The 24,010-nt window shown below is 46.2% G+C and overlaps 2 protein-coding genes across 2 annotated transcripts in view; one reads left to right on the forward strand and one right to left on the reverse strand.

Annotated features, from left to right (window-relative positions):
• Positions 1-12,958, reverse strand: part of LOC128794131 (uncharacterized) — a 33,534-nt gene extending 20,576 nt beyond the window's left edge. The window contains exons 1-4 of the mRNA XM_053953791.1: positions 12,868-12,958; positions 9,070-9,229; positions 7,323-7,414; positions 6,068-6,300 (exon numbers count right to left, since the gene is read on the reverse strand). Of these exons, the coding sequence (XP_053809766.1) occupies positions 6,068-6,300; positions 7,323-7,414; positions 9,070-9,229; positions 12,868-12,883 (501 nt within the window). The 5' untranslated portion in view covers positions 12,884-12,958. The remainder of the gene's footprint in view (positions 1-6,067; positions 6,301-7,322; positions 7,415-9,069; positions 9,230-12,867) is intronic.
• A 2,479-nt stretch (positions 12,959-15,437) lies between these two features.
• LOC128794170 (2-epi-5-epi-valiolone synthase-like) lies at positions 15,438-23,038 on the forward strand. Its single transcript, XM_053953854.1, has 5 exons — positions 15,438-15,612; positions 17,924-18,557; positions 19,942-20,175; positions 20,830-21,082; positions 21,704-23,038. Exons 1-5 carry the CDS (start codon positions 15,440-15,442, stop codon positions 21,841-21,843), a joined length of 1,434 nt encoding a protein of 477 aa, XP_053809829.1. The 5' UTR covers positions 15,438-15,439; the 3' UTR covers positions 21,844-23,038.
• Positions 23,039-24,010: the final 972 nt, after the last annotated feature.

Genomic DNA, 24,010 nt, shown 5'->3' on the forward strand with positions numbered 1-24,010 from the left:
TTTCAAGGGAAAAGAGAAACAGTTCTGTTTTCCAGAATTCACTGTCTCCACCACGACTTTTAATGGTGCTTCTTGCATCCAGATTTCCCTTTTGTGTTTAGAGACATTGTGCACAACGAGTGATGAGCCATCCCTTGGGATGTACCAGCAAAAGCATCAACAAAGGCAACAGAATGTGAAAAACTAGTTTGGTTTGGGAGTAAGTATGGTTAATGGCTCCCAAAGAGAGATTTCGGGAGCCTTTCTGAGACAGGAGTGTGTGGATCAGACAAGGAAATCGAGGAAAGCAGATTATTGAATCTCTGAACTCATCTGTTGTGCAAACTGGTGTCATTGTGAGCTTGTTAGTGGTGAGGGAATTAAGCTTGGATAGTCACATTTATCTGTGGATGCTTGATAGCACAGAAACTCTGCTGAAAGCATTCATGAGCCCACATTTAGGACACATTACACTATAATGAAAGAAGACCTTAAGGCCAAATATATGCTGGTTTATTATAAATGTAGCAGAAACTGGGACATCTGGATTTCTGGGACTCATCTTTTCATCCCATGACCAACAAGAAAAATCTTGCCCTGGTTCCCTCTTGAGCCACATTGGTGGAAGGGAGCAGGAACATTTTTGCTACTGTGGAAGAGTATCTTATGTCAGGTTGCACCTCAGTCAGTTTGTCCAATGTAGATACTTCAGGAAGGGTCAGAAGATGAAAGCTGGGTGCAGGAACCCATCATGAAGAGAGATTAGAGGTCTCATTCCTCAGGGAGAAGAGCCAAAGCCAAACTGAAGTAATTATCATGACTTATCAGTACTTTCTGACTTGTAACCTTCCTGGGTGGAGGAGGTGGGGGGCAGACATCCAGAAACAGATGTGGCCATGGCTGAACATATGTTACTCCTGCTCTGTGGGATGGCTCCCCAATGAAAAAGAATCTCACGTTTATGCATTGACTTCATTAGGTCCATATGGAGCTGTGCAGCTCTCTGGATATTAGCTGGACTTCCCATTTCAGCCCTCTTCCTGTGCCGCCTACCTGCTGACAGCTTATCTCTTTCTTATCTGTCTTCTGATACAGATAAACCACCTGTTAACATCACAGCATCCATCCCAGGAGGGTGCCTGGGTTGGATGTGTAATCAGTGCACACCAGGCTTGTCTTTGCACTGCCTGGGCGTGCCAGGCCATGGTTCCTAAGGCATTTCTCTTCACTGAGTCCTGAATGGCCAACCAGAAGGGTCACTTGGGCATCCAGGTACCCAGTGCCTGACACACAGAAGGAATAACCTGAGTTTCTCCTGGGACCTGCCATCATTTGAGCTTCATGTTTCCACAGCTTCATAACTGCTGCTGGGTTTTCCATATTTAGCTAGAAACAGCTCCAGGGATATAAGAGGAATCCACGAAATTCCTTGAACCAGCCTTACCTCTGGAGCAGCCTCTAAACAGCAGGATAACAGCCACAGGGAGAGGAAATTGCTCTTTTTCCTGGAGTCCCTCGGCTAGCAAAACACAGGTTACCCAGGCAGGTAGTCACCATGGCCAGGGCACCCACTGGAGAGGGTTTCCTCACTGCCAGCACCCACTGCTGAATAAAAACAGCCAGAAAATCAAAGATCTGCTCTAACTGCAGAGCCAAGCACTGGAAAGATGGGCACAGTGGTGGAGGGGACAACTCCATGTTGTCCAGTATGGATGAGGGGGTTAAAAATGAGCGATTGACCACCCTGGCCCCCCCAGCACAGGCTGGGCCAGGCCCTGCCTGGGACCTCACAGCTCTTTGGAGATGCCATTGTCCTTTGCTTGGAGAGGCAGAGCCCAAATGCCTCCAACTGTGAGGAAAGCTGAGATCCAGAAGGAAATAATCTGCCTGCAAAATATCCTGCTGAAACCAATTTCCTGAGTGTTTACAGTGCAATCCCTGCTCCTTGCTACAGAGTCATCATAGATGGTAACAGATGGCAATAAGAGTTTTAATTCAGAACAAACTTGGCTAAAATTAATGCTTTTGCTTACAGTGAGTCATTAACTTCCTTTCAGACTTAAAAAAAAAAAAAGTGTAACACTGCATTCCATTGAGGAGATGTACCAAAAGTGACCATGAGAAAGGGCACAGAAGCTGATGGATACAGCAAAAGATCAGGGAGAGGACATCCCAAATAAAAACATGAATGAATCTTCTGCCAAAGCTCAGAGCAAACCTGATTGGAGTCCTGATCAGAGACAACACTCTCATAAGGCACATACAAACTCAATCAGAAAAAAAATGACTGCCCAGTTCCTTTGATATGGATCATACAGTCAGCATATTTGTAATAAAGATGTACTCAAAAGTTATTACCTTTCCTGTGCCTTGTTCTTGACCTAAATGTAATAGCAATCCATCCTTGGGGTGCACAGAATACATGAAAAAGTACAGTTTCCTTTTAAAAACACCATTAGAATATTTTACTGTGTGTGGACATACACTCTTGTTACTCCTAAATGCTATTCTATTGAGTACAGTTTATATTCACCAGCAAAGCGAAATCTCTAGGGAAGCCAGAGAGGGAATGCAATTTCTAGTAATAACAGCTCACAACAGTGAATACTATCCACTTATCCTCACAATTTCCAGCTATTTTGGACTCCTTTCTGAATTAACCTTTCATATCAAAAGGAGCAATTCTAGAGCACACTAGAGACTCCGACACAATTTCATGCATAATTTATTCACTCAGTTCAACATTAAACGCAGAGTCCTTGACTTTGTCAAGGTGGATTCTGTTGGCAGACTTCACAAGCAGCAAAACAGGAGAAATGAGATCTGCAGCTCAACCTCTTCACCTATTCTGTCTGCTAACAGGAGGGAAAAAAGAAGAAAGCAAACCCCCACATGCTTCCACAATGCCCTGCAATCAGTAGAATTGGCTGCAAACACCGTGTTATTTTTGTGTTGTATTTTCAATTTTAAAATAGAAGGATCAAAATAATGGATGGGAATAATTTCCTGATAGTTTGCATTCTCTCCAGACTCAATCCTGCATCCATTGTTCATCAAAAGTCCCCTGAGATTTGAAGGAAGCTCTTTGTGCAGGATCAGGCTCTTGCTGGCAGCAGATCCATGGCAAGGCACATTTTCCAGGCATGGCTCAACAGAGTTCAGACTTAAGGGAAGATTTCTTGGGAAATGTTTTTAAGCATGGCCCAGGACATGTTGAATAGGTGGCTAATTCCCACCAAAGACACCTGTACCTGAGACCAAACTGGAAGAAAGGCTTCCCCTCGGTCCACATTTCAAAATACTGTGCAAAATCCCTGAGGCCCTTGAGCACAGAGGGTTGTGTTGTGGTGTGAGCTCTGTGCTCTGCTGGGGACCTCACCCAGCTTGGCAGTGTCTGTCCCTCATGCGTGGGGAAGGTGAGATTTTATCTTTGTGCCCTCAGGTATCAAGTGAACCCTACCATGTATCTGAGCTCTCTGGCTCCTGTCTGATACTTAGCATCCCTTGACAGGTCAAAATCCCAGATGTTTTGTGCTGGCTGTGATTTGGAACAAGAGGGAGGGAAACAGGCCAACCCCACCAGTGCTGTGTGGTAACACAAGGGAGCATCAGGGGGCTTCAGAGAGCCTGGCCAAGGTGCTGCTATGGACTGCTGTGCTGCCTTTGCTCTGCCCTCTGCCCGCTCCCAGCCCTGCAGAGCCATGGATTTAGGTGAAAGAGCCAAAGCCACAGGGGTGACACAATGGCCCCACTGTCTGAGGTGCACTGGCACAGATGTGTTGCATCCTTATGGCAGCTGCTGCAAGATCTGGCAGCTTCCTTGTAAAGGCAGAAGCATTTGTGGGGGCAGCACTGGACACATCCTGCAGCACCTGGATGATACCTGAGGCTGGGATGCAGCTCCTGGGTAGACCAGTTTTACACCAGAAGGGAGAGATCATGCTCCTTCTGACAGTTTGGACATGCTGAATCACAGCTTCATGCAGCAGAGAAGGAATTCCCTGACAGCTAGTTAATCTGTAGACCATATGACATTTTCTTGCTTTGAATGGGCCAGGGCAGTGAGGCAAATCCTGCTTCCAGGAGTTGTATTACTGTGAAAAAAAACCAGATAAGCAGAAATATTGCATTGCTGTACACAGCTTAGAAGCAAGATTCAGCCATCATAACCAAGCAAGAAAGCTGCATCAGACACCTTCAAAGAGTGGGTGGCCAGCTCTGCCCTCTAGTTTCTACAAAGGGACAAGAATGACACCTAGGGCTGCAGACTGTATAGGCACCAAGGACAATCCTTGCCAGAATCCAGCTCTTCTAAACCTCACTGTGCTCCTCAACAAATGTTAGCCAGCTCTGCTCTAGACCAGCCTCCCCACAGACCATGAGGGACTGAAGTGTTCTCCACCTCCTCTGTGAAGCTGAGCTGTGAGAGCCCTGCTGTGCCATCCCTCACCCATCTCCTGCCTGTCACTGCCTTGTCCTCCTGCCTTTCAGCTGCCCACGAGGCAGCAAAGGAAGTCTGCTCAGTCTCCAACCTACACTGGTCATCTGGGAGGGAAAAGGCAGCACGCTGTCCATAGGCTGAGTCTCTTCCATATACCCAGGCATCCCATGCAGCTGCCACACTCCAGCTGGGCAAACCTCGAGAAGCCCAAAATACAAATACAAATGCACCAGAGAGGCCACCGAATTCATTGCTTCAGCATTCACAGCCATTGTGGATTAAACCTGTAGGACAACCCTGATTGTCCTCATACTGATGACAAAAAGTCTGCCACACTGAATAGCAAAAGTTCAGAGCCCAGTGCAGAAATCCTGCACAGAAAGGTGTCCCCATGCTGGGAGCTCTCCTGCCAAACACGAGCGTCTCTGTTCCCAAAAGCTCCAAGAGGTATTTGAAGTTCTGAGCACCTGCAGAACTGGGGTCAGGATGTGCCTTCATGTTGCAATTGGAGGATATAAAATCAATTGCAACATTCTGTTTTAAGGATTTAATTTTCATGTCTTTGCTCCCTTCTTTAATCTCTACACAGCATGTACTCTGCCTGCCTCTAGATATTTTAATTCAGTCACAGTAAGTCAGTTGCACAGAATGGGCACTAGAGAGCAACAGCAATTCAATTAATTTCACACTCACTGCAGGGAGCTGGGATTTTAAATGCTGCACATTGCAGGTGATCTGTAACATTTCGGTTTTTTGTATACTTGCAAAGCTCTTTGTTTCTTTCTTATCAAACTTGGAGGTCATGAAAACCAGAGGTCAGAAAGCTCCTGGCCATTTCATTTTAGAAATAAATATGGTACCTGCTAATGCAAATAAAGTTACAATCAAGCTCACACTGACACATCCTGATTGAAAATGAAATCAGATCAAATTGATTTGTATTAATAATAGAAAGGCTTTTTAATGAACCTGGTAGGGGCACCACCTGTCTCCTGCTGGATCTGCAGCAACATCCTGGAGATCCATAAACTGGAATTAAATGTGAGCTGCTAGCAATCACAAGATTTCTCTTTCTTGGGACAAAGTCAGCAGCCAGAATAAAACAAGTACAGCTAGGGCATTATTTGTCTGAGGCTAATCATATTGCTCTGGAAGTGAGAAGGCAGGGTCTGACTCGTCTAAGAGTTTGCTATGGGGAAAAAGAGTGAGAGGTTTTGGCAGAATTACAAACTTCTCCAGGAATTTCCCAGCTCTTGTGAACATTGGAAGCAAGCTGTCCTTCTCAAAAGTTGGCTCAGCAGGGTACAGATCCATTCTTCCTGTTTGTTATATTTGGAATTAGGGACCCAAAACAAAGCCAACCCTTGTTGAGTTAAACTGCCATTGAAGCCTATCGACCTACATTGAGACCCTGTGATTCCTCTGATCAAAAAGCTGCAGGATTTTAGTTAAAAGGGAGAAAAACTGCCTTGTGTAGCAGAGCTGCCCCATTACACACTGGAAATAAGAAATAATCTCAGTGCAAGACTGTGTTCACACATTTGCAAGCAAACCAGAGCATCGTGTGGGCAGGGAATAAGACCTGCCTGAAATTCTTTAATGTGTTCTTCACAAGAACTCCCAAACTCCCTCTCCAGCTGATTTTACCTCCAAGGTGTCTGCCACTGGTCCCACTCGCATGCTTATCTTTTTGCCATCTGAGGAATAATCAAATGCTTCCTGGCTGTTCACTCCGAGATACGGCGTTTCTGCACAGGCAAAGATCTTGCCATTGTTTGGCAATTCCTCTGCAATAGCAAGGATACTGTAACCTTTAAGCTTGCCAATTAATAAAATCTTCCTGGCTCTGATCATATGGACAAACATCCTAAAAATTTGGCCTGTGGAAAGACAAGAATGAAAATTTGAAAATAAAATCATGAGAAAGACTATACTTTGTTCACAATGAAAATTAGATGTGCCTTTTAAGTGATCATTTAAAAACACCCTAACCTTAAAACACTCTCAAATAAGGGTTTAACCACAGAATCTGACAAAATTTCATCTAAAAATGCAGCTAAAAGACAACAGAATAAAAGGACTGATTTTAAATGTACAACCTTTATCATCAATGCTGCTATTGTTCAAGTGCTTGTTAAATAGTGCTTGAAATATTGCATATTTTAACAATCCCCCCATATGAAAATGGCTTTGAGATGGCTCCATATTCTTTCTGGAATCCAGCATAAAAAAAAAAAAAATCACTACATTACCTTGCATTTGCTCTTAGAGTCATTATCCCTAGACAGCACCATCATTTAAGAAATTTATCATCAGTGGTGTCCTTCGAACAATGTATTAGTGTAATAGATTATAAGAGTACTTCACTGGGATGATATATTACTCCAAAGATGAGAACATCTGGGAAGAATGAATCTGGGAATAGATTTAGTGTAATAGGCTTTATAAGAGGATACAAGCCTGGGTGTTTCTACTTGTAAGGCTGCAGAGCTTGGCCACAGCCACCTCCACCACAAAAAGCATATAAACCCCCATCAGACATCCCAAACCCAAACCAGAAGCATTTTTCCATCCCTTCCCCTTCCAGGAAGGGTGATGATCTCTTTGCTGTTCACTGAGGGATTCACTTTAATTCACTGTGAATTAAAGCACTTGTGTGGGTGCATGTGAGCGAATACAAGGGCATGGAAGGCAGGGTACAGGAAAACTCGTGCCAGAGGAATATCAAAGCCCACAGGAAGCTCATATATTTCTTTAAAAGTAATTTCCCACATTTTCTGAGCATTGCCATGGCATTCATCCTCCCCTTACTCGAGACAAAGTAGAGGATGATAGCTTCAACCTCAGTGACTGACTTTGCACCAGTCTGGTGCAATTTTACCCTCTTGGCTGAACAACTTGCCATTCAAAGAGCCAGAGGCACGTGTTTCCTGCAGCCTGACTCTGCTTTCAACTCCTTCAGCATCCCCTGGGATGTGCTCAGGTGAAGTTTTTCTAGAAAAAAAAAAAAAAAAGACATTTCGATATTATGATAACAACCAAAATCTGAGCGTCCAGCATAAAAAGCAACAACCGAGAGGGAACTCCTGGAAAACCTTTGTCTGTGCATGACCATGAAAAATTAGCCCAGAAGCATCACAAGTATCCTAAATTCAGTCCTAAGAGAACCTATTGCCTAGTTTGGCAATAAGCACATCTCAGTGCTGGCAGCCACCCCACCCATAGGGGCTTGGGAAGGAGGGACCATGGGACTAAAGGAAAGAATTCCCCACTGTTCAACCCCAAATCTTTCCCATTTTCAGCTGGTCCCAGACAGGTCTCTGTCTATCTGCTGCTTTGGAGTGAATTACTCCAGTTACCCTGGCCAGGTTTTGCTCAGTTCTACAATTATTAGTTTTGTTCCAGCCAAAAATAAGGTTTCTTTGCAGAATAGAGGGAAAGATATAAAATCTAAATTTTTCTTACAAGGCAGGGGGAAAAATGTTTTTCCTCACAAAGTGCTCAGAAAAGCAGGGTGCCTCCAGATGCTATTTCACAGAAGTCAGGCCTGTGACAATGTCTCTGGATGAAGTGAGATGTTACCTATTACATAGGGAAGGCAATAGAGGACTGGAAGAAGTCTATAGCCTCCAGACAGGTTAGATTACCCTATCTGAAGAAAGTAACCACCAGAAGTGGATGGTGATCATTCTTCAGGCCAGAATTTAGAGCCATTTCAGTGGGTTTTTTCCTCCAGCTCCCCGCCTCCACTCCTCAGTAAAATGAGAAAGAATTCATAACCCGTGTCAGCCACAGTCAGATAACCCAAGACTTAAAGAGTAGAACATTTCATATAACCTCTTTTCTGCCCCTCACAAATGCTTTAACAACTTTAATAAGATAATGTATAGCTATTATCCTACAGCAAGTGTAAGTCAAACAACTATCAGCTATTATTTCAGCAACAGAGAGAACGCTCAGCCTTCCCATAATCCACAGCCTGGAACAGTTTACACACTGTCAATTTTAGACAGAACTGGCTTTTTCCACATATCAAAATGTACACTGATTAATGGGAATTGTTTAGCAGACCCCACATGGCTGGGTAATATACTGTAGCTCAAAAAAGAATAATGAGGGTATCAGTTGGACTTCTGAATTAATGATACCTTAAATTAGTTTAATTAATTAGTTTAGTTACCAGAGTAATTTAGTTAGCAGATTAATTAATGTTTGTTGAGTGCTTGGAGATAAAAGCCACATATAAAGGCTGTTATTAGAGGGTGGATCCAGAGGTGCAGGTTTTCTTCACTCCTAATTTATCCCAGCTGGATCCAGGGGCTCACTCTTTGAGCCTTCCAGCAAGCACTGTGTGGAGGCTGGCGTTCCCCAGGATATGCTCCAACTCAGACACTGCCACAGTCAACAGTCAGTTGGGAGAATATCTCCAAAAATTTGCACTTAAAGCTTTTTGCTCTCACCTCCTTTCCTGCAGGCTGTGGGCTCACACACACATCCATGCACACTTTGCTACATGTTTGGGTGCACTTAAGTCTCATTCCACCTCCTGCTGCTGTCCCCAACGTTTCTGGCATGTTCTGGACAGAAAATGTGTCACACATTCATCCCATCACAGACAAAAGCACCAGGTTACAAAGGAGAATCTTTACCTCTTGGAAGTTGCCATTGCATCCAGGTAAGGGTCTAGTCCAAGAGCAACATCAAGAGCTTTTTGTAGGTAATTCCTGAGCTGTTCAGGTACACGAGAGTCACTGAGGGCTATTTCTTTGGCTTTGAGAAGGTTCTCAGCAATGTGCCCAGCCGGAGTTTCTGAAATGGAAATTAAAAGGAAGAATAATGATTTTGTAACTGCTCAATCAGTGAAGTGGAGTTTAAAGTACATAAACACAGGTGTGCTTTTTGTTTCAATACAAATTACAGGGTTTTGATGGGCTATGAGAACAATCACAAAAACCTTTTCAGACTGAAAACATCTTATATTTCTAATAGACTTTTGCTGCATGCATTCTCCCTTTTTCCCCTCAGAGCTGATCAAGAATAAGAATGTTTCAAACACATGAATTTTGCTTTTAGAGCTCCAAGACAAACATCAAACACCAAACAACTCCATACAAACCCCGCTCTCCTCCAGGTCCGATTTTCCTTGGAGGAAACAGACTGCTTCCAAAACTGCTCTTGCCAAACCAGGCAGGAGATGCAGGCAGTGGGTGAAGCTTTGTAAAAAGAAGGATCTGTGTGTCAATGTACAAGTGTGCCCAAGCTGTGTCTGTGCCAGGGAGGCTGCTGTGCACCACACAACATGACAGTGTGGCAAAGGCTGTGGAAACATCTCCAAGAGCCAGATCACCTTGCTCTGGGAGCCAAAGCAATGCTGCCCATGGCACTGAACCTGCCCTGAGATCCCAGAAAACCCTTATGGCACCAATCCACCATGGATCCCAGCAAGCTGAGATCCAGGGGGCGAGGCAAGGTTCTGAGGAACTCCCCCACTCCTCAAGTGTAAGAGCATGTGCTGGGTTATGAAAGCACCTGGGAGACACAGGCCAAGAGGCTGGGGTGGAGCAGATTGCCCCTGGCAGGGTTTTATTGCCTGTGATAGAAAAGCTGCAGAGAGCTACATGGAGTGAGTGAAAAAAGACATCTCTTTTACTTCTGTGGCTTTCCAGTACCTGAAGGGAGCCCACAAGCAGGATGAAGAGAGACCATTTACAAGGCATGAAGTGACAGGACAAGGGGGAATGGCTTCAGACAGAAGGAGGGTAGGTTTAGGTTAGCTATTAGGAAGAAATTCTACTCTGAGAGGGTGATGAGACCCTGGTGCCCAGAGAAGCCGTGGCTGCCTCTGGATCCCTGGAAGTGTCCAAGGCCAGGCTGGACAGGGCTTGGAGCAACTGGGATAGTGAAATGTGTCCCTGCCCATGGCAGGGGGGATGGAATGTGATGGGCTTTAAGATCTTGTCAAACCAGCCCATTCAGTGATTCTGTGATATGATGCCATGATTTACATCTCATGCCAATCTCTAACCATCAGGGGAAGCTTTATCTCTTCCAGCAGTTTTATAAATAATTGCAACTGCAGGAATAACCACCCCTTTCCCAAACCATGCTGGTTTGCTGACCTCAGCCTAGCTACACTTCAAGTGAGGAGAACACATACTCTTCTTGCAGCATTTTTTACATGAGGGAGCATCCCCGGGCTCCCACTGCTCAGCTGGAGAGTGCTGGAGATTGGGATCTGCTCATCCTCCCTGCCAAGCACTCTGAGGCTTTTTGCTAATTTAGGGATAAAAACATGTTTATAATCCATGTCGGCTTTTCATCATGTTCTGCTTCTGGATAAGTAACAGACAAGGATTGCCTGTCACACAAAGGGGATGAAACAAGACTTAACCCCAGCTGTTTTGTAAGCTGTGTTATAACACCAAACGTGAGAGTCAAGAGGTGCTGTGGGGAGAGGGCGCAGGCAGGGCATGCCAGGAGCAACCCTCCATCCAAGATTACACAACCTTTGCAGGGAGTGCTGCATTTTTTGCAGCTTGGTGATGCCTTGGGCCAACAGCAGAGGTCAGAATTGCCCTCATTTATGCAAGCACCAGACAAGTCAGAGCAGAGCTCAGGGCTGGCTGCCCGGCCCAAGGCTCTGAGCACTAAGGTGAGCTAAACTTTATATAACTACTTTTTTTTAAGGTTATTCCAGGAAAAAGTGCTTCATTTCAGTTTTACATAATCCCAGAAAAACTGCTGGAGTGTATTAAGCACTAAATCAGATTTCCTGATTGTGTCCCTATGGCTCTCTATATGCACAGACATCTCTTTCCATTTCCCATCTAGTTGTGCATTATCAGCAATATCATCAAAAGAAAAACAGCTCGCTCAGAGGAGGAAAATACTGAAAATAGCTCTACCATGAAAGAAAAGGAAAGGGCTGCTTTAAGTCTCCAGCAGCTTCATAAAGAAAGATAAGGTGGCAAGTCTTAAAATGCACCATTCTTGCCAGCAGAATGGTTCTCAACATCTTCCTGGGCAGGTGCTGAGAGCACAGCCCCCCTGTTTTATAACTAAGCTGAACAATAAATTGCAGCTTTGACTCTGTTTGAAATCAGGAACTTTTGATTCACATCAAAGTCAGGAGTTAGGATTGCAAAGTTGTACGTGGGACATCAGTGTCCCCTGAGCAGACAGGCAGTGCAGGGCCATGGAGGGACCTGCTGCTCCAGAATCTCAATTAAACTCTGCAGTTTGTGCTCAGATGGCACTTTTTCGGTGGGGAAAAGAGCAGAACACTTTACTGTTTGCAGGGGGCCGCCCTGAAGGAGGCACAGAGACAAGAAGACAGTCTGGATTTGGCAAAAACAAAGCAAAGACACAAGACCAAAAAGACCAAATCTTTAGTTCCCATTTTAGGGCTATCCTCATTTCACTTTCCAGGCTCTAGATCTGTTTTGCAGCCCCAGTAATGCCTTTCAAAAGAGCCCCCCTTCCCAGCCAGGGCAGAGCACTGAACCTGATCCACCTGAACATTTTGCTGCCAGACTGTTTGGTGCTCCTGTGCCAAGCACTTTGGCAGGAGCTGCTCGGTGCTAAGCACTTGGAAATCCAGTCTGCTAAAACCATCCCAAACAGCTCCAGCCATCATATGCACCAAGGCACCTGAGGCACTGACAACAGCTTATCCCAGCCCTCACCTCTTGCCTTAGTGTGCAAACACGTGTCCCAGCACAGGACAGCACCTCATGGCCCATGTGGGGACAGGGGTGGGTGGGCAGTGTGGCCAAAACCCGAGTGGCCATCAGACGTTGCAGGGGGCATGTCCCAGTAGAGCTCAGCCTGCTCAGCCTGAGCCTCAGCATCCACAGTGCCAGAGCCTGCAGCAAAGCCAGCAGTGATGGCTTGGGACAGGCAGGAGCTTAGGGATGGAGTGGGAGCATGAAGAGAAAGAGAGGGAGGAAGCAGCCAGAGAGGGGATGCTGCTGCTCATGGCAGGAACCAGGGATCTAAACTCTGACTGAACTTCAGGGGGAAGCAAGGAAAATATACACTAGCTGATGCATTTTCTACAGATTCTACTGCTAGAAAATAAGTTGAAAAGCTGAATCACCCCAGTGCTCCATTAGGGAGAGAAATTATGTATAAAACAAGCATGACAATCCATCAGAAATTAGTCACAACCAAAGCTCTCATGACATTGCAAGCATCCACCACCCCACCATTCCTTTCTCGTGGGATTGTCCCACTCCCTCCACTCCTGGTTCCTGCAAACCCATCTCCTGTGCTGAGCCTCTCTCCCCTCCCTGACAAGCCCACCCTCTGCTCCTTGCTGCCAAGCCACAGAGCCTGCAGGTGCCCTCTCCATGGGGAAGGTGGGGACCCAGGACTAGGGCATCACACGGCGTCCCCTCCTGTCACACCACTCTCCTGGAGCTCCCCACCCCACACAGGGAGTTTACCTGAAGGGCTGTGCATGTTCCTTCTTGTCCCCTGGCCTCAGAGGATGCTGTGGTGCGTTTGCTGCCTCTGCAGAGCAGAAGGTTGGTGCTTGGGTGCCCGGTGAGGGGACAAAGTCTCCTCCCTCAATCACCAGGGCAGAGCCCCAGCCCTGGGGAGAGGCTGTGTGGGGAGGATGGCTCCAGGCTGGGGCTGCACCCGCCTGTCCCACCCAGAGCACAGGCAGCAGGTGAGATCCAACAGCATCTGACATGAAAACGGCACAACAAAAGAGCCGACTTTCAATGCCTTTGCCTTACATAAGAGTAAGTTCACGTCCTGACCTTGGGAAGCTGCTGGCTCTCAAGAAAATAATTGGCAGTTTCATAACCTTCTAGTTACATATCACAGACATGCCCCAGCTAAACCACCAGCTATGGGGCCAAAAATGTCCCAGGACTGTGAAGCCCAGATTATCTACAAGGAGTCCTTAGCCACAAGGTCACCACTGCCCTGCACAGCCACACACTGCAGTAACCCCTGCTCTGGGGGCCAGGTCTCTGCACAGGCTGGGGCAGGTTCCAGTTGATCTGCACCCCAAGAAAGGGTCCCAGGAATGGACTGGCTGTGGGAGGCATCAGGAGCAAGCAGTGGGAACATCCAAGGTATCCAAAAGCCTCAGGTGGCCTGCAGCAGGGTTGGGCAGAAAGGGCTGGTGAGGACTTAAAGCAAAGTCCTTAAAGAGCGTGTGGTGGAGCCAAGGTGGGCTGGCCATCTCCTTTGCATTCAGATGAAACACAAACTGAAGGTAATGAGGAAATATGGACTCCCCCATAACCACCTGTTACCTCTGGGATGTATCACCCTGGCTTCATTCACTCAAGGACTGACTCAATGTACCTGCAAAGAGGGCAGAGAGAGCCAAGGGCTGGGCAGAGGAGGCAAACAGGCTGGGGGAGCTCACACAGGTCTCTTGGCAGCCCCTCTACAGGATGGAAGGTACAGAGACGTGGCAGTCATTGGTGCTGGCAAGCAGCTGGACTGTGGAAAGTTAATTTGTCAACTTCTCAAGTGTAACAGAAGATATTTCAGTGTCCCCAGAATAGAATAGGGAAATATAAATAGAAAATAAGTAAATGCACACGATGAAAGAGTAAAAGGAAAGCAAATAAAAGAAGTCTCAGTGCTGACTCTATTGTTATTAATTAAAACAAATAAACAAGATTAAAAAAAACAGACATCCTGGCATGCCTAAGATTGTTCTATTTTATGATTTAGTAAACAACAAACTGCATTAGAATTGCAGTTTCTGCAGAAAGCAATAAAAATTGTATTTAGATTGGGAGTTAAAATTTCAGATGAGTATTTGGTAAACAGGCTACGAGCTTTAGTGTGCCATCTAAGCCACACGCACTAGATTTAAGGTGACTTTGGGAAAGTTGTTTCACTTCTGAGACTCTATTTTCTTCTACAAAATGGGGTTAACAGCCTGTCCTCTTTAAAAAGCACTTTGTCATCTGGAGATGAAGCCAGCAGTGAGGACTGGAGTCAGGAGTTAGGCACCTCTTGGAGCGGGGCTACATGGCTTTGGAGATTTTTCTTGCAGCTCTTTCTCAGTATTAATTTTGAGCTAGATGAATGTTTCAAAGTGAGTTTGGTTGCAATTAAGCCTTCAAAGCAAGGACACAGTGTTGTCAATGGGTTCTTTAAGACTAATTTTTTTCCTGCCTCTGCTTTTACATCTGATTTTGGTTTTCTTGATCTTTGTTTCTGAACAAGGACAGCTTTCAGAAACACAGCTGAGAAGGTGGCAAAGACAGGTTTGTGCCTTCAGGCACTGCTGGTGAAATCAAAGGAAGATCTTCCCATGCTCAGCACACAGAGCTGTATGCCAAGGGAATACTTTGTGTGGCAACCTGAGCCTGGGGCCCTCCAAAAGTCCTAGCTGGAAGATCACATGGAAAAGTGAATTGTGCATCTCCCAGTCACGTGGGGATCAAAACCCAGCTCATGCCCCAAACAGTCCTTTGGGAGATAAATGCTCTCTGATAATTTTTTTAAACCCACCATAAAAGTTAAAATATATATTATATACATAGTTTTGTTCCTCAATCCCAGAGAATCCCAAGGATGTGAACTCAAAAGAAATTTAACCAGCTGGTATTGATCCCCATGCTTCTGCTCCTGTCTCATCCCATAAGAGCAGCTTAGAGCTGCAGCCAGATCAGAGGCTCTGCTCAGCAAAGGAGGTTCCTGAATGATGTGAAAGAATCACACAAACTGCCTTTCATAACTTTAAATTTGCTGTAGGGCATCATGTTGGAAGTTAATGTATGCACTCCTATTGTACATCTTAAGCATTATAAAACCAGCTGATTACACAACCCCATCCTGGTAGTCGCACGTGTCTTCAAACATTCCTGCCACCCCTAACGTGCATCCCAGATTAGGTAATCTCAGTTTTGTAATTAGTCTCTCACATGGAGAGACGACCTCCCCTCCTGATGCCTGGTCACCCTGCAGCCTTTAAAAAGCACCTCAGAGGCACCCAGTGATGGGAGATCTCTGGGTAGGGAGATTTCACCTTCTGGAAGCATGCTGGTGACAGAAGAGGGGTGTGCTGCAGCAGTCCCAGGAGCCACCATGCCCCAGGAGCCCCGGCAGACGGATTTCCAGCTGGTGCGAGTCAAGAACACGTGGTGCCGCATCAAGAAAGGAGAAGCCCTTTCCAGCGACGAGGATGAGATCACTCTCTCTGAGGCAAAAATGTGAGTATAGGAAGGAGCCTGTGTTGCTCTGGCTGGCCAAACTGGGCAGTCTTCTTGGTGGGATGGAAAAACCATCTTGGGTGCCATGGCGGCTTCAACCCGCGATGACAGATTTACAGAATTACAGAATAGTTCAGGCTGGAAGGGATCTTTGAAGGTCATCTAATCCAAACCCTGCAATGGGCAGGGACACCTTCCACTAGACCAGGGTGCTCCAAGCCCCATCCAACCTGACCTATGTGTACAAACCTGTGAACAGGTCTTGGGAACATGGCCAGTATGGCAGCATGGGCGGGTGCAGTGCTCCTTGACACAGCTCAGAGTTACAGAGGGAATTTTATCAACAGCCTCCATTTTTGTAGGCAGGAATTTTCTTTAAACTTCTGAAAAGCTTACGCAGGGACATCTGCGTGCTGCACTTGGGCTCTTTTTCTCCAGTTCTGTGAAACTTCAATCTGTGTGTGCAAAATCTCACACCGAGGCATGGGAGACAGATGGGTTTATAGAGGTGGTTGTAGACAAATGAAATGAGTAGGTGGGAAAAATAAACTGTCACTGGCAGGAGCAAAACCCTTAACACATCCCTCAAACTGCAGAAGTCACCTAATGCTGCTTCAGATAGAGCAAAGACAAAACCTTCCCCCAGGGATACACACAGCTCTTTGGTGATAGTGCATCTCTCCAGTTAATTATCTTTTAATTACAGCATACTCCTTTCCACAAGCACATGGAGCTCCATTCATAATGCAGATCTTTTTTAATACAGCTCTCTTCTGCATGCCAGAAGTTTTCCAGCCTTTGTCATACTCAGATTTAATGCCACAAGTCTAACCCTTTTCTCAGCCAGGTCAGAGGGACCTTCGCCAGCACTGGCAGTGACTGCACAGGAGCTGCAGAGCTGCAGCAGGTAGAGCAGGATTTTGGCAGACCCAAAAACAGCCTGCTGGACCTCAGTCAATAGAAGGAAGGATGAACCTAGGGCCCAAGAGCATGCAGAAAAATCCTCAGCTGACATATGCTCCCACAAGGGCATGTTCAGCCCCAAAATCCCCACGATTTTCGTACAGCAGAGGGGTTGCAATGGGTACTGGTTGTACCATCCAGCACCCAAAGCTGATTCCACCAAATAATATTCCAAACCATCCTGTCTCTTAGAAGGGTCACACACCAGAGATGAATGCACACGGAGTTAAGTACAGCTATAAGATGGTGCATTGAAATGTACACAACAACGCTTTTTCTGATACCATATTTGAAAAGCCCAGAAGAAATTTTCTGGAAGGTGTAAATCATCACTGGTTTTCTTTAACAGCTATGGAGTTCAAGGGCTTAGAGACTTTAAGGGTTTAAGACTTAGAGACAATTTGGTAAAGAAAGCAGAGAAGCATCTATTTTGACCTCTAAGTTAATGTTCAGGAATGTGAAAAGAAATTGGGCGTGTAAGGAAATCTGATTATCCAATGAATATCACAGAAACTCATTTTTTACCAAAATGCAGTTCAAGAAACAGTCTTATATAAAATACATTCTGCTATTTACTTCTGCCTGGTTTTTTTTGTTTGTTTTTTTTTTTTTTTTTTTTTTCTTATTTGATTCTCAACTTGTTTAGTCCCTGGTTTGCTCATCCCACAGAAGGAAGGGGTTGTAGGGCTGTGTTTTTCATTAGTTTAGATAGATAACTTATTTTGGCTTTTACCCTTGAAAACTCCAGCATGGAAATGTTTCCCAGCCCCCAAATAATTTTCTTTCCCTCTTCATGAGCACTTCCTGTTTCTATCACACCTATTTCGAGGTAAAGATCTGTTAGTTCAACTAAAGCATTGTAGAAACACTGGCCTGAATGGAGTTGTGTGGCTGTGTATAGACAGACAGGAATAAATTAACTCCTACCACCCAGATACACCATCAGAGGATGCTTCTTCCAGAAATGTGGAACATTCTGGCAACCTCTTCTCTTCCCCACTCCCTTTCTGAAAGCTGAAATGATTGGGCTGGCTCATTTTTTTTAGGTTTTCAACTTCTAGCATGAAAAACATGTCCCAGCCCTTCTGGACTGTATCTTTTTCATGCTACGTAGGAATTCAGGCATTTAACTCTTCACTAAGACCTCAGAGAGCTCCTCCATGAATAAAATTGCTGAGCCCTGATGCCCAGGGAGGTAACCCATCCTCACAGCCCCATGTTTCTGCAGTGCATGGGCAGGAGACTCCACATTCTTTATCTCCCAGCAATATCCTTAAACTAGCTCAGACATGCAAAGGTCAAACTAGGAATACAGTGATTTCAAACCATGTTTTCTGATCCTTGCCAGAGGGGAGTGCATCTCCGAAGGTGGGATTTCCTGGATAATTGAAGCTCCCATCTACTTTTGCTACAAAGTGGTAGAAACGTACAACATTCTGGAACCCTCTAACACCACTCTGCTCTGGGGTCACATCACTGACCCCCAGCAAATAGAGCTCGCCATGGCCAGCAAGAGGAAACTGCGGCGCTTTATCGTCATAGACGAAGTCGTCGACAAACTTTACGGCTCCAAAGTCAGAGAATACTTCGAAGAGAACAACGTCCAGCACAAAATCCTCGCCCTGCCAACCACTGAGGAAACAAAATCCATGGACTTGGTGCTGAACATCTTGCACGAGGTCCAGAACTTCAGCCTGGACCGGCGGACGGAGCCCATCATCGCCATCGGCGGGGGCGTGTGCCTGGACATCGTCGGCCTCGCCGCGTCGCTCTACAGGAGACGCACCCCCTACATTCGGGTCCCCACCACCCTCCTCTCCTACGTGGATGCCAGCGTGGGGGCCAAGACCGGGGTGAACTTTCTGCAGTGTAAGAACAAGCTCGGGGGCTACACGCCCCCCGTGGCGAGTTTCCTGGATAGGTCCTTCATCCAGAGCATCCCTCGGCGACACATCTCCAATGGCCTCGGGGAAATTTTAAAGGTATGAACTTTTGCAAATGCAGTTTTCCAAACTGAAGTCATACAATGGTTTGGGTTGGAAGGTACCTTTGGAGGTCACCAAATCCAATCCCCCTGAGATGAGCAGGGATACCTTTCACTAGGTCAGGTTGCTCAAAGCCCCATCCAACATGTTCTTGAGTATTTCCAGGAATGGGGCATCTACCAGTCCCTGGAAAACTCATTCCAGGGTTTCATTAACCCCATTGTAAAAAAATTCTTCCTCACAACTAGCCTGAATCTATCTATTTTCAGTTTAAACCACTATCCCTGTTCTAGCACAACAGGCCCTACTAAGAAGTCAGTCCTCATCTTTCTTGCCCCTTTTAAGTATTGGAAAGTAAAATGTCCAGCAGCATCCGTGGCATTGTATAAACAACTTAGAGGAATCAAGGTGGGCCATCAAGGGTGGATGGGGACTTTTAACTCTCATTGAGTCTATATATATATTTTTTTTACAACTGCTAAATTTGTTAGAACATCCCTTACACTCAGTGTCCAGTGCTTACCCTGTGGAGGAAACTCCAAAACTCACAGCCAGAAACAGCAGAAACTCACAGGAGACACAGCAAAAACAGGGAAGAAGAGCCTTATCTTTCCATTGAGGCTGATCCATAGCAATCTGTAATGAACTGCTGGCAGAGAATCTGAGGCTCATTATGATGGGGATTAATAATCTGCAAGATCATTTGCACCTACCTCAGTGGGTATGTCAAGTGTGGTCAATCAATCTCCTGCGAGGCAAATTCTACTTCTAAAATTACCTGGAAAGTGCACAGTAAATGGCTTTATGTCTGGAGAGCTTTGGAAACTTTTGATAAAGTGGAGTTCAAGCTATTAAAGTGTATTAGAGATGAGTTCATCAACAGCAATTTTCAGTGCTTGCACAGTGAGAAATCCCCAGGATATCTGGAGGTTTCTGGCAGACCCTGTGAAACCCTCAAGTCACCATTCCCCACTGCAGGGGTGGGGCTAATGCCTGAGTCAGAGAGGGAAAAACTATGTACTTCTAACAAGGACATCACTTCTAAACCCTCATATTCTCTATACTGCAGTGTTTTCCCTCCTTCCATTGCCCCAAGAGCAACTCCAACGTGGTGGTCCCCACCACCCAGTCCCTGTCCTGGGGATGGCCACCATCCAGTCCCAAGTTTCCTTCCAGGCACACAAACAACCAAATCTCATTACGAACCACCTGCTGGGCCACGGGGGCATGGAGCAAACCCCCAGCATGGGCAGAGCTGCCCAGCAACAGGGGATCGAGTGTATAATATGTTATTGCAGTCCAATCTACTGAAACACTCACGTTTCCAACAGCACATGCAAGGATCAGACAATTATCCTTAATTATCTCTTCTTTGTCCCAGATGGCCCTCATGAAACACAAAGGGCTGTTTGACCTGCTCAAGAGCCATGGAAAATATCTACTGGACACTAAGTTCCAGTCTTGCGACAGCTTTGCTCACCATGGGGATGCTGCACTGCAGACTACCAGGATTGCCATTGAAACCATGCTGGAAGAGCTGGCTCCCAACCTCTGGGAGGATGACCTGGACAGACTGGTTGATTTTGGCCACCTTATTAGCCCAGAGCTGGAAATGGTGAGTGACAGACCTTATATTGCAATATCCACTTCAAAGATAAAATAAAACAATTCAATAGGCTTCACAAAAACCTTGTGAAAAGGAGTTGAAACTCCAGATTTTACATGCTAGGTCACCCAACACACCAGCCTGGTGTCAAAGGAACTCATTCTCCTGGCCCATTTCCCCCACACCTCCACCAAGTTCCAATTCAGACCTCGATCCAGTTGTTGCTTCTTACTGGGCACTTACTGAAGCTCAAAGAAAACCAGATTCCAGTGAAGCCACTGGAAGTCACCAACATGAACTGTAACAGCACGAAGGCATGGAGGCCATAGCCCGTATTGCTGGGGAGAAATTGCCGTTGAGGGATGAGAGGGGACACCTACATCTTATCCAATATCCAGAGCCCATCCCTCCATCTCATGGCGCTCTATCACTGATTTAGATGGGAGGAGAATTAGATCCTAGACCCCTTTGGGAGATTTTAGCTGCAATTAATCATGTGCAAAATGGATCATCCTAGCAACCCATAAATCACAAGATGCCAACATCCAGCAACCGCAGTGAGTCAAATGTCGAATTGCAGGGACACTTTTAGAAATAAACCCCACTTGTTTCCTATTTGCCACCCCAAACCTTTCTCTGCCACCCACCTTTGCTGTGCCGCAGAGGGTTTTGCCGTCGCTGATGCACGGGGAAGCTGTGAACATCGACATGGCATTCATGACGTACGTGGCCCACGCGCGCGGGCTCCTGGGCGCCGAGGAGAAGGAGCAGATCCTGCAGTGCATGCGGGGCCTGGAGCTGCCCGTCTGGCACAGCGGCTGCAGCTGGGCCCTCATCCAGAGAGCCCTGCGGGAGCGCCTCAAGCACAGCGGGGGACAGCCACGGATGCCCCTGCCCACCGGCCTTGGCGTGGCAGGTAATGGCCTGAGGGACCCCCGGGAGCCCCCCGAGGGGGCACCTGGCGGGCAGTGACAGCCTGGGAAACGTGCTCTCTGGTTTGCAGTTGTGCATTTCTTGTGCTCTTTTTCACATCTTGGTAAACCCATCGAGAGAGAGGATCCCTCCTGTGTACAAGCCCCAGAACTCCGTTAAGGGCTGAGCTCTAATTAATTGCATTATGATTAACCAGTTCGTTTTGCAAAGGGAAATGCAGACAAACCAGCAAGAGGAAAAGAGAAAAATAATTCCTCTGTTATACTTGAAAAGATTTGTTAAATGTCCTTGGCAAAGGGAATTTAATTTTTTACTGTGCCTAGAACTAATATTTTCAAACTAAATATCTGATCATATCAGGGATGAAATACTCATAAGATTTTAAAATAAAAGCCAGCCATCCCCTAACACAGAAGGAATGCATGGAACCAGATTGTGATCTCTAGCATCTCTTTCCTTTTCACACCATTTCCATGAAGCTCAGTCTCTACACACAAGACAAAAGGCTCTCACAAACTGGAGTGACTCTGCTACAGTCAGTTCGTGTGTGCAGGCAGGAAAAGCTCCTCTGGATGTCCCACTAACTACAGCTCTTATTTTCCAGACATATTCAATGACACCAGTGAAGAGACCCTGGAAAGAGCATACGAGCTGTGGGTCAAGGACTGCAGGATGGGGCTGGAGGAAGAGCTGCAAGCCCAAGGTGATGGTCCTGCCCCAGGCCTGAGCTGTTTGCCACTGTAAGGTAGTGGGCAGAACTGAATTTTGAACAAGATGAATCCAGAAGCACCTGTGACACTGCATACACTCCAGAGCTGCGTGGAACAAGCAGAATATTGGCATCTGACGTGATTTGCCTTTTTCAATTGCTTTGTTTGAATGGGAATCTGTTATTGCTGAAGAAGTGATCGCTCACAAGTGAAACCACCGAGTGCCAGTAGTGTAGTTCATAGCAAAATGCTCTCTTTCAGGGAGAGTGAGCAGGATTATTCATTTATTTAGTTAATCCAAGCTGGTAACTGCCATGGCCCTTGCCACTGGTATCCCACCATTGCTTGTGCTTGGACCCCTGACACAAGCAGGTGTAGCTGGCTCATAGAACATGGCATGGCACCACGCAAAATTTCTATGCTACATAAAATATTTCAAGTAGGTTATCACCTTCGCTGGTCATTCTTTTCTTCTCGGTGCTCTTCTTGTTTTCTCTCATTCAAAAGAGCAAAACAAAGAAGCTCATCTGCCAGCCTTTGCACCCAGTCTAAGGGAATGACACACTCTGATTAGAGGCACCATCACAAGTCACAGATCAGTAAATATTGCTGCTGTGGAGCACATGGGGGCTGTCTCCTGGCAGTATGGCAGTCTTTGTCTTGGGACTCTCAGATACTGAGGACATGCTGGCAGGTCTTCTCTTGCTACCCAAATGTTTGTAGTGATTTCACTTTGTAACCCGTGCAGCCACCAGCGTGACAAACAGGGCACAGTTTGCAGCACTGCTGCCTAAGGACAAAGTTGGGCTCCTGGCAATATTGCAGAACCCCCTGGTGTCCCCACATCTGCCACAGGGCTCCCTGTACCTGTCAGACCCTGGCTCCTTTCCCATCTCAGCCTCTTCTGGTTAGATAAGGCCAGCTGGGGAAAACCAAGAGAAATTAGAGGACTCCAAGCAAGTTCATCATCTTCAAGAAGTTGCAGTGTCATGTCTCAGGATCCTGGCAGACTCAGATTATATAATGGATGCTGATGGTGAAAAATGTAAAAGTAATGCCATCCTTCTCCCTGGAGGTCCAATCAAAGGAATTGCAATCAACAAACAGCCTTTGAATTATTTACAACATTATTTGGTTTTTTTCCCCTGGTGTTTTTGTCCCACACCAGTTTGTGCTAATGTGCTGGCTTCTGTTTTGCTGGAGTAATAAAAGCTACTAAAATTGAAAAATTTTTGAACTAATGATTGCATTACTGCCCACAGAGGATGCCTGAGTACCTTTGCATGTGCTTGAGAGACACAGACTGGAGAAATGTGGCATAGAGCTGACATAATAAATCCCTTTTCCCTTTGAGCCTGGAGAAGAGGTGCTTAAAACTACACAGAATGCCCTGCTCGGCCTTCTCCAGAGCAGTGCATCTCTCCAGTTTCAGGACAGGATTTCACACAGATGGTACCAGCTTGGAGGAGCCTCAGAGCCACAACTTCTTAAAAATAAACCCATAATTCCCAGAGTTAAATAAGCTGAGGCTGAGGGTATCAGTGAACTTGTCTCCTGTCTCCAGAGCATCAAACACAGGCTCATTCAGCAGGTTCCTGACAGCAGCCACCGTGTGGGGAGAGCTTCTCTCAGGGATCCACCAGCACCACCAGCTTTGCTAGAACAGACAGGGACAGTGCAACAGAAGAGCAGGTGAGGCCCCATGAGTGAAGGAAGGAGCCAGAGGATGGACCAGGCTCTGCTCAACAGTGCCCAGCAACAGGAGAAGAGGACACAGGCAGAAACTGATGCACAGAATGTTCCACCTGAACTTGAGGAAGAACTTCTTTGCTGTGCAGTGACTGTGCACTGGAACAGATTGTCCAGAGAGGGTGTGGAGTCTCCCTCACTGGGGGTATTCCAGAACTGTGTGGACACAATCCTGTGCTCCGGGATGACCCTGATCAAGCAGGGAGGTTCAACCAGATGACCCACTGTGGTCTCTTCCAACCTGAAATATTCTGTGACCCCAACTTTTTGGGAGCATGAGAGAGCCTCAGGGACAGCAGACTGAGAGACAAAGGTGCTGAGAGCCATTTAATGTTGTGCTTACAGTGATCACCTGGGCACACTCACAAATGGTCCTCCTCCTCTCCAGCAGCTGTGTGGGCCCTTTTTCACGCCAGATAACCTAAAAATGAATGAAGCACAGGATTATCACC

Source organism: Vidua chalybeata, chromosome 12 (assembly GCF_026979565.1).
Source record: "Vidua chalybeata isolate OUT-0048 chromosome 12, bVidCha1 merged haplotype, whole genome shotgun sequence".
NCBI lineage: Eukaryota > Metazoa > Chordata > Aves > Passeriformes > Viduidae > Vidua > Vidua chalybeata.

Excerpts from the sequence above, each read along its gene's own strand:
- LOC128794170 (XM_053953854.1), top strand. The coding sequence starts at position 15,440 with ATGCTGGTGACAGAAGAGGGGTGTGCTGCAGCAGTCCCAGGAGCCACC. Across the intron at positions 15,613-17,923 it reads ACTCTCTCTGAGGCAAAAAT|AGGGGAGTGCATCTCCGAAG; the intron begins GTGAGTATAGGA and ends GATCCTTGCCAG. Across the intron at positions 20,176-20,829 it reads TTAGCCCAGAGCTGGAAATG|AGGGTTTTGCCGTCGCTGAT; the intron begins GTGAGTGACAGA and ends GCTGTGCCGCAG.